Below are 10,829 nucleotides of genomic sequence, written 5' to 3' on the forward strand. Positions count from 1 at the left end.
GATCCCCACGCCTCAGCTGCCATGGTTGAGCCTGATGCTCATCATGTACATGATGTACATAGACTTCATGTTTACCATGTCCAAGAAGTACATGGTCTTCTTCCTCGCGCTCCAGCACTATAGCTGCTCTAGGTTCCAATTGTGCAAGATGCACCATGTGTACATGCTCTCTCTCAGTTCCATGTGTGCTGGCCCTTCATCCTATATAAAAGATGTCACCAACTTGTATTAATCAAATTTAATACATTCATTAAGGACAATTACCAGAAGAACCATGGATGGACACCAGAAGCTCCTAAGCTATTTAGTGATGAGAGGTAAGATATTGTAAGGCTCTGATATGAGCACAAGTACAGCGAGATGGTATGGCTACAAGTAGCTATTGAAGGATAGATAAGTTTAATACCAGCCAGCTGTGGATTGCTGTGGATTAACTCCTTGCAGCTTGCTATGGATTAACTCTTCTACAATTTCCTAAGTATGGAAACCTAAAGGCCACTAGGGCAGCTCATGTCCCTAAGGCATATGATAGAGAGAGAGCTGAGAGAGAGCATAAGGGCTGGGGGTGCGTGTTAGAGCTAGATCTAGCCTACAAAGGAAATCGCACACCAAAACTGGCTAAGGTCATTTATATCAGCAGAAAGGCATATGCCAAAAGTGAATCGCAGCTCTAAAAGTGAGGAGAAAGGCTCCTTTTGCTTAGTGCAAAAGGAAGGAGGCCAACCAAGCTGAGAATCGCCTTTAGACACCCCCCGGTCGGCCCCCCAGAGGCGTGCCCTCACGCCCCCTGGGTCGGCCCCCCAGGGAGCCGTGCGCCCGAACACCCCCCCCGGAGCCGTGCCCAAACACCCTCCCTGTCCGTTCCCCCGGAGCCGTGCCCGAAAACCCCCCCCCAGAGCCGTGCCTTCACGCCCCCCCGGCCCCCGCGGTGCCGTGACCAAACACCCTCCTCCGGCCCCTGCGGTGCCGTGACCGAAGACCCTCCCCCGGCCCCTACAGTGCCATGCCCGAACACGCTCCCCGGCCCCCGCGATGCCGTGCCCGAACACCCCCAACCGGGCCCTGCGGTGCCGTGCCCTAAACACCCTCCCCCGGTCCCCACGGAGCCGTGCCGTGCCGTCAGCCCGGTGAGACCGAACACCCTCCCTGGCCCCCGTGGTGCCGTGCCCGAACACCCTCCCCGGCCCCCGCGGTGCCATGCCCGAACACCCTCCGGAGCCGTGCCCTCATGCCCCCCCCGGCCGGCCCCCCCGGAGCCATGCCCCCCCGTGCCCTCACACCATGTTCACCGTAGAGAAGAAGAATGTCCATGTTCATCGTAGGGTAAAAGAGTGCTTGCATGCAAAGAAGAGGAATGAAGAAAAAGGCAAGCTTCAAACTACTACACCACTGTACACTACCTAATGAGCTTTACTGCCAATCTATGCAACGAATTGTCTACCCCAACAAATGTCAATATTTAGGGGATTTAGGTTCTCCTAGAATCCTCATACAACAATGATCCTCTTGAATTGGTGACATGTGTTGAATTGATGGACATCCTCATCCAACGCATCAAACTCTTGTCCATAGCTGGCCAACACTTTGTATTGGGAGATGATTCTCGTGCACCCCATGATAAGCACCATTCCAACTAATGGCCTTACACACACATGCATCTCTCGTGTGGTGGACCACCTACATCTAGCCGTGCACTGTGATTGTGGTGGGCGACTGCCTGCATGAGTACTCACACACCCACACTACCCACATGTAGATAAGACATTACTTGTGTGTAAACAGCTGTCAAGCCCCGTGGGCTTCATATATATAGAAATATGTTGACCGACGGGAATTCTGACGGCCCCGGCAGTTCCTGCCGGGTTTTAATTATACCCGACGAGCCCGTCGGGTTTTTCCTGGATCCCGACGGGATTTGGCCAGTTACCAGGTAACCAGCAACCTGCTATTTTGTGAACGTGTAATCATGTAAACATGTTATTAACATGTTCACATGTGTTATTAACAAGAAAAAACTTGTGATCACGTGAATATTAAATCCCTGATTGGCATATAAGCAACCAACCTCTGAATATGAATTGTTGCAAAAAACAATTTCATTTATATATCTAATTTAAATATATATATATATTTTTTAGTAAAAGAAGTATAGTGCATTATAGTCACATGTGGAAGATATTTTTGCATTGAAATCATTGACAATAACCATGTCACATCATGCGATAGCGGGGCGATGGCCTCATTAGATCAAGAGAGCCAATCTATTTCACATGATTCAAATGCAACACTATCTAGATTGGATTATTGTGGTCACATTCAATCCATATTGGAAGTTGGCTTCAAAGCATTTCACTTAATCATATTTGATGTGAAATGGGTCAAAGTTGTTTGTTGAGGTCCAAATGCAACCGTCAAGAAGGACAAAAATGTTTGTTTTGCCATTGACTCCACCAAGTTTTGGACTGACCATCGAGACACCTTTGTGCTCCCTTATCAATGTGAACAAGTAAGTGCTTTAACTTCCATATTGTTGTTCAAATTGCATCACTATTTTGTAACTCTTCATTATATGTAAAGGTGGTTTTTTATCTCAAACCTTCAGATTCAAATTGGTTGTATGTCATTCAAAGTCTCCCCACGAGGGAGACCCATTTTTGAAGATCATGACGTTGAAGATATTATGTTGGAACGTCAAGTAGATGCCACTCAATGTGATGAAGACGACGAAGACAAGGCTCTGATCATGGATGCACGTGATGGTACATCAAAAAATTCGAATGAAGAGGTGCATTCTTCTTCATACACCTCTTCTTCACATAGTGAACTTTCGGATGACTCTTTTTTGGAGAATTCACACTTGAATGTGTTTGCACATCTCGACCTATTGTTAGTCGCTTCCCTATATTGCTACATAGCGACGATGACACTAGTAGCATGAGTGTCGATCTACATAGCAACATAACACTAGTAGCATGAGTGTTGGTCTATCATTGCATGTAGCTCTAAATTTTGAAGTTGAAGATGTAGCGGCGGTCGTACTACAACAGTTTATAATTTTGAGGTTGAAGATGTAGCAGCACTCATACCACAACAGTTCATAGTTTTTTAAATGGATTTTGACATACACTAAAGGTTAGCTGTCTAAACATGTTGTCTTATTGTTGTTTAATTTAAGAAAAAATCATGTACAACACCGGTAATAATGACGTAAACGCCTATATTATTGGCACTTTTTTTAACACAAAAAAGGATTGTTGTTTAATTTAAAAAGAATTCCTCGATAGCACCAAAAATATTGACGTAAATGCCTATATTATTGGCGCTTTTTTAACACAAAGAAGGTTTCGGTACTACCAGCATAAACGCTGGTGCGTTTATGCCTCTCCTTTTTCCCCAAAATTTACACACATTTCATCATTGTTTTGTCAAAACGTTGTTATAAAAGTCAGAATTCTTTTTTTTAATAGAGAGAAAAGGTAGTTTTATTATTAATATCGATTAAATACAAAAAAGAGGTAAAGTGTCGCCTGTGATCAACAGGCTAAGAGATGATGAGTAACCGCTTGGCTGAGTCCAAGAGCTCTCACTCGAAAGCAGCAGTGAGAATTTTTAATTCAGTTACAAACACCTCTTCCTTCCATTGAGGGCACTGCATATGGGGTCACCATCGAAAGACAATTTGATTTTGGGTGAACCAGATCTGTTGTGCTGCAACATTGCATATCGGATCCAAGGCCATATACTGGCTAAGATCGGGTTAAGCATTGTGACGTGCCCCAACAGCGCGTGCTTCCAAAAATATGGAATGGGTCCTCATTATGGGTGTGGAAGAATGGGCACATCGGCGCGATTGGCACCCAGCTAGAGAGTCTGTCTCTTGTAGGGATCTTGAGATGCAGGAGTCTCCAAAGAAAGACATTAACCCATAGAGACGACGTTGTCAACCATATAGCCTGCATATGTTGGGCCCAGGTTCCTATGGAGCTTAGGCATTTTCATCAATGAGCAAGGCTGCTAAACTAGTGTGCCTGTGGCATGTATAATTTAGCTCCAGCTCAAGCAGCGGTTTTACCTTGTTGGTGGGCTAGTTAGCAAGCCAGTTTTCAGCTTTGAAGAAAACTGGAGTTGGCCATGGGAATGGGAGCACCTCTGCAGCTGCTTGTAGGGTAGCAATAGTAGGAGGTGCAAGGCCAAACCGATGGGCTACCAAATCCCATTCCATCCATTGGGCAATTATGCTATCCCCTAGATCATTCCATGTCTGCACTCCCCTTTTTGTGTAGTTTTTGAGCCTGATTGACATCCCGCAGTGCTTGTGGCTTGCCATTTTCCATGTTACACATCGACCAACAAATGGGCTATCAAATCCCATTCCATCCATTGGGTAGTTCTACTGTGGACCGACATCCCCCGTCTCTCTCTTTCTCTCACACACACACACACACACAAAAGTAAAGTTAGCAAATTATCTCGCTGGATGCGTTTATACATATAGTCGCTCATCAGTAGAGAGCTGGCTGACAATGATGCGAGAGCCGCTAGCCCCACCTCGCGTGGGCTGTCGATAGATATCGGTTAGCCTGCGTTGTTGGCGCCTGCGTGGCATATCAGCCACGCTGGCAGTCAACAGCGGGTGAAGCCTTTTACCAACCCCTTTTACCAATCGCCAGCCCAAGTTTTCAACTGAGCTCGGCCAGAACCTGCCAGCCTTGCATCATCAATGCCCGCCGCCACAGGCGATCTCCACAATTATTATTTATAAAAAAACTACTTTCTTTTTTAGCTGCTGATTACGTTATCCGTCGATCTCCAATTATGTTTTTTTTCTATTTGGATTTAATCTCTTTTTTTAAAATAAAAAAGTGATTTATCCCTTTTCAATTCAAAAAAGGATGAAAGTTTTTAATAAATAATAATAAATCAATAAATAAGAAAAAAGAAAAAGACAAAGGGTTTTTTGGAATTAATTAAAAAAGAAAAAAAGAGTGGGAAAAAGAAAACATTTTTCGTTGTTATGTTTTGTTTTGTTGTTTTTATCTTTGTGTTTAAAATGGAAAATTAAAAAGGAAAACTAACATAATTAAATAATAAAAAAGCTAAAAAAGAAAGTAGTTTTTTTATAAATAAATATATTCATAAATATAAAGGGAGAAAAAGAGAATGAGAAGATGTTTTCTTTTCTTTTCGTTTCTTTGCTTTTTTTATTTTTTATTTTTTAAAATAAAAAAAGGAGAAAAACAAAATACAATGGGATCTTTTAAAATATTATATATATATATATATATAGAATTAATGAAGATTAAAAAATAAAAAAAGAGAAAAAATAAAAAGAAGATGGAGAAAAATGTTTTCGTAAAATCTTTTAAGGTTGGGGGGGGATTTTAAGGGAAATAGAGAGGCCAAATTTTAAAGGGGATATTTTTTAAAAAAAATTCTTTAAGGTGGGGGGGATTTAAAGAGAAAGAGGGAGAGGCCAAAATTTAAGGTGGGGGGGATTTAAAGAGAAAGAGAGAGAGGCCAAAATTTAACAAGGGGGGAGGGCAATAATTTTTTTTTGGGGGGGATTAAAAATAAAAGGAGGTGTGAGGGGTGGGTAGCCTAATGAGGTCCACGTCTCTCAAGATAACGTTGTGGCTAGCTCCTCCGGTGTCAACCAAGGTGGACCACGCAGCTAGATAGTTTTTTTGGGAGGGCTCTAACTCAAGGCGAGCTGGTCCTGCTATTCATTCTATCTTGAAAGTGTCGAACACGAACATGCATGTGATTTTGCAAACTTTGTCCCAAGCTTCTCTGTCCATGGTTGCAAGAATGTGAATCCAGACCTCGGAGTCAACAGGCTCTAGGAGGGGCTCATAATCTTGGTCCTCATCTTTTGACATCCAATATCTTGTTACAAGCTCTACAAATACCAATTGACATGCTACTTTATACCTTAAAAAGCATACATGAATCAACATGAAGCTACAAAATTTGTACTATAGTTGGAAATTTTGTTCACATCATCAACCACAAAGGTACTTATGTACTATTCATGACAAAATGGATCAGCAAAAAATAGCAATTCCTAGGCTCACAATGCAATGAGAGGATATAGACGGGTCACCTTAGCTACTAATTTCTTTAACATGAATGGTAACTCATGGACATTGTCAAGGTACGTATGCAAGGTGTTTTTGAATTGCACTTTCGGCCTCTCTTCTCATACATGCTATTGTGAAGCTCTCTCACACAAACATACAATCTTATTTGCACTACCTTTGTTTCTCTTACACACGGCAACACACGAACAAAATACGGCTCAAGACGCACAATAATTGGTTGAAGACTGAGATGCAAAAAGCCATTGAAGCATTGGAGAGTTCATTACATAAATTCAAAAGACTACTTTGAAGCTTTCTGATCAAGCCTTTTTTGCATTGACACTTTGGTTTTCTTAGCAGGGGTCTTGAAGGGGTGAGCCAATGGGTGACTCTTTGATGATGTTGATTTCTTATTGTTGCCCTTCTCAAAGAATGGTTTTGCTCGCTTCAAGGAGTTGCCGAATCCATCTTCCAAGACTTGAAAATTAGCTTGTGTTTCTGTTCGCTCGTCCATTCTTGCCTTCATTGTCTTCACATGGCCCAATGTTCTCCTCAATCCATTGCAAGCCTCCTCAATCAAAGCCTGGTCCTATCCTACAAAACAAGACAACTCTTGCCACAAGCATTGAAGTGTCTTCACATTTCCCGATTGCTCAAGTACTTCACTACATACATTGTCCCCTCCTAATGCGGCAACATCATCACCATTTGGTTCAAGCACATCAATAGTAGAAACATGTGAGTGAATATTGACAGTAGACCTAGAAGTATCTCCCCATGCTTCATACATATGTTGGCATTGCTCCATAAGTGAAGCATGTGAAGCACCCCGCAACAACATCACCTTAATTTGGTGCTTACAAATATTTCCAAGCTCTGCCCATGTACATGTACAACATGCCCATTGGCAATCGGAATTGTAGACTGTGTAAAATGAAGCTTTTGTGTGCATGCTCTCCACTATAGCAACACCACCAACCTGGAATGAGACATTAGCATCTGGTATTTGAAGTGCCCGCTCATAAGAATTCTCCACTACTCTTTCAATGGCGTTGTTTCTCATAAAACCATTGTCCTTCAACTGCTGAACATACCAATAATATGGCAAGCATGATGATGTTAACTTGTATAAGAGCCAATCCACCCGCCTCGAACTCTTCCTTTTAGAAGAGCCCAAAAACTTGTATTTGAGCTGCCCATGATATGACTCTATTGCTCCATTAGTGTCTTGTCCTGAATGTGGAAGCAATCGGGAAGCACGCACCCACATTTCTGCACATAAAACAAATGAAGTTAGAAGAGCAAGAAATGAAGTACGAACAAAAAGGAGAGCAAGTGCGCATTATTTTACCTATAAGAAGAGTATGTATGAAGTTTAAAATTCAACCTTACCTAGTTTAGCCTCCCAATAGGTTTTGAAATACTCAATAAAACTCTCCTCATCTCTAAAGTTGGAGTAGAAGGTAGAGATCATAGCCTTTGCATCCTCTTTGATTATACGGTCTGTAGAATTTGCTGACCCTTGCATGTTCATGATATTTCCCAAAGACCAAAACATAAAAGCTCTTTTGGGCCATTCCTTCACCTTCTTAATAAGGTGTCGGAGCCAACAACATTTGACATGCCACAAGCATAGAAAAATGGGTTGATTGAACACCACCCTACGAAAAATAGAAAGGACACGTCACATAGAACTCAAACACACGGTTCTCATTAGTTTGCACTCAACACATATTCACATATGGTCCTAACCTGAGCGCATTAATCTCCGTTTCGGCATCATCAACCATAAAGGCTCCGGGCTCCCATGATTTATGAAAGTCAAGCATATTATCTCTAAACTTGCTTAACCAAGTGCAAGTACACTCAAATGTAGCTGAAGATGTAAGCACCCAAGCAATGGGCACACCATTGCGATGACCATCAAAAACAAGGATTGTATACAAATGAAACTGTTCATGTGTTTTAAAGAAAAGTGAGAATGTGAACAAGAACTAAAAAAAGAACATTCATTATAACTTAAGAGAATGTGAACAAGAGTAAAAATGATAATTCATTACACCACATACCTTATATTTGTTTGTGCCAAAGGTAGCATCCATCGCAAGAAGGTTCCCATTTCCGTACTTCTTGCACATCTCCCTTTGCCATGGTGATTGTATTCCAAGGATAAATTCCTTGGAATGTTTCACATCTTGCTCCTGGTAGATAAAGGTGCTTGATTGATTCTCATGACACCATCTCTTCGTGCTTTCCGCATCATCTGTGTGTAGCTGGTACTGATCAATGGCCAGCTTGCTAGATATATTCATGATGTCACGAATAGACAAGAAGTCATCCCTAACCATAGTAATTGTAGGGTCATGACTTTGGCTTGAATGCAATGCTTGGACATGCATTTCCAACACTTGATGTGGAGAGAAACCACGATATAGCATGCTTGAAACCCATAGTTTCTTTTGCATTGAGATCCATGGAGAGAACTTCAAAGAGGGATCAACAAATCTTATACCATGACAAACCTCATCATTTGCGTTTGTGTGGTATGGATGTATATAAGAGATTATGGCCACCCCTGGATCTTGTGCGAGCCTCTTGACACTAAAGTGACATTTGCATCCACGCTTTCGCTTGCCCTTTGTGATGGGAGGGCGCCTTTTCTTACATGGCTTCTTTGCAGTTGGCTGTGGCAACTCTTCTTCGCTAATCATGGCCTTGCATTCATTGAGCTGGGTAGTTTCGACATCTTTGCCATCCGCAATGTTAGATTGCATTGGTGCTTCAGTGCCAGCAGGACCAAAACCACACCAAAAGCTAAACAAAACAAAGAAGTAACGATAAACATTTAATTTATGTGTGTGATGATTAATTCATGGATTAGACAAACTAAAACAAATACACACTTACACTATCTTCTCAATCCATGATTCATGTGCAATCTTTGAAAGATTAGAGGCATCTCAGTGATGGTGGCTATATTTTTTGAAAGAAGTCGGAAACTTAGCATTGTCGGCTTCTCCTTTTACAGAATCGGCAACACGGTTCCAAGGGATGTTAGCTTCGCATACAAATTTGTATTTTGAACGATTGTCATATGAGTGCACCCAACACAATGCTGTCGAATCGAAGACACCGATGGGGGGCATTTGAGAACTCATGGCATTCTCTAAGCTTCAGTTTTGGAGAGACATGATTAACCCTTTAAAAAACTTGAACCTGCTGAACCACAGGTAGTGCAAAGATATAACAATTAAGTAAGGAAGAGTGGGAGAAAAAGAGAAAAGAAATCAAAGTAAAAATAGAAGGTGGAAGCGAGAGCCCAAAAAATAACCAAAATCATTTTAAGTGAAGTAATAGTAGTCTAAGAACAAAACAACACCACGAACATGGCAAATAGAAAAAGGTAAACTCACTAGGAATGAACGAACTCCACGAACGCAACGAAATAATCACACCTTAAGGTGTTAAGGGCTTGATAGTAGATCCTTGGGCCTGCAAGATTAGGTTAAGGCCTCTCATGAGAGACTGTCAAAATGGGTTATATATATATATATATATATATATATATATATATATATATATATATATATATAGAAATCTGCCCACATAACATCATGTCCTCCTGTGGGTTCAAAGAGATTGAAGTGTCTAAACAACTAGTTTTGCGATGTACTTACAAGTACAAGCTGCTGCATTTGCTTCTGCTCCCCTCCGGCTGCAAGCTCCACGATGGCCACAGCAATTAGTGAGCCTTCAGGAACGAGCAGGAACGAGCACCGCAGCAGGGGCACTCGGAAGCTGCTGATGTTAGCCGCTGATATGAAAATGGGTTATTACATAGCTTGCGTTGTATTTCGATCTGCTGCTGCAGCGGGTTCAACATGGAAGTGGGCAATTTGGATTAGGGCGATTTGGTTTAGGGCGATTTGGTTTAGGAGAAGTGGTTTTTTTTCTGTGTGATTAGAAGAGAGATTAGGGTTTCTGTTCGTGGGCGATCAAGATTTGGAGAGAAAGCGGGGCATTTGGGCTGTTTAGATTTGAACAAAAACAACGCGATTTACTTAGTGCGATCAGATGTATTTCGATCTGCTGCTGCAGCGGGTTGAGCGCGCTTCTGAGTAGCAGCCACAGCTGGACAGTCCACAGCTGGACAGTCGGCGGGCATTTCGGCTGGCGATTGGTAAAAGGGGTTGGTGGTAAAAGGCTTCGCCCGCTGTTGACTGCCAGCGTGGTTGATATGCCACGCAGGCGCCAACACAGCAGGCAAACCGATATTGAGCCTGAGCCCCTCGCGTGCATGCGTTTATAGATACAGTTGCTCATCAGTAGAACACTGGCCGACAATGATGCGAGAGATGCTGACAATGCATCATGGGGCCATGTCTCTTCTATCACCGGGCCATGACTCTTCTACTATCACGCGATACGTAGATCGTTTCACGGAAGCAAGTTGGCAACGCCCTTTGGACCAAACAACACGGTGCCTTTTAAAAGCAGGAGACATGGGATCCATTTGAGACAAGTTGGTGCATCTAAGAAGTGGGAGACTTGAGGCAAGTTGGAGCTTGGCAACGCAGTTGCCCCTTGGGAGTCGGGACCAGAACTAGTCCCATCAAAAGGCCGGTTCAATAGAAATGTTCAGAAGCTTCACGTTCACTCTTCACGATGCAAGTCATCATCTTTGATCGACGGGCATGCACCGCAATGACCGTATGTATGATGTAGAAAAAATTACATTGACTTATAAAG

The 10,829-nt window shown here is 42.5% G+C and overlaps 1 protein-coding gene across 1 annotated transcript; it reads right to left on the minus strand.

The window, feature by feature from the left end:
* Positions 1 to 6,381: 6,381 nt before the first annotated feature.
* Positions 6,382 to 8,428, minus strand: LOC147624971 (uncharacterized). Its single transcript, XM_086817921.1, has 5 exons — positions 8,150 to 8,428; positions 7,833 to 8,032; positions 7,473 to 7,741; positions 7,060 to 7,352; positions 6,382 to 6,669 (listed from the first exon to the last, which is right to left on the minus strand). Exons 1-5 carry the CDS (start codon positions 8,426 to 8,428, stop codon positions 6,382 to 6,384), a joined length of 1,329 nt encoding a protein of 442 aa, XP_086674047.1.
* Positions 8,429 to 10,829: the final 2,401 nt, after the last annotated feature.

This window comes from Cibotium barometz, chromosome 24, assembly GCF_041138505.1.
Source record: "Cibotium barometz isolate CiBa-2024 chromosome 24, ASM4113850v1, whole genome shotgun sequence".
In the NCBI taxonomy this organism is placed as follows: domain Eukaryota; kingdom Viridiplantae; phylum Streptophyta; class Polypodiopsida; order Cyatheales; family Cibotiaceae; genus Cibotium; species Cibotium barometz.

Excerpts from the sequence above, each read along its gene's own strand:
- LOC147624971 (XM_086817921.1), bottom strand. The coding sequence starts at position 8,428 with ATGGTTAGGGATGACTTCTTGTCTATTCGTGACATCATGAATATATCT. Across the intron at positions 7,742-7,832 it reads ACGGAGATTAATGCGCTCAG|GGTGGTGTTCAATCAACCCA; the intron begins GTTAGGACCATA and ends TATTTTTCGTAG. Across the intron at positions 6,670-7,059 it reads ATGCTAATGTCTCATTCCAG|GACCAGGCTTTGATTGAGGA; the intron begins GTTGGTGGTGTT and ends TTTGTAGGATAG.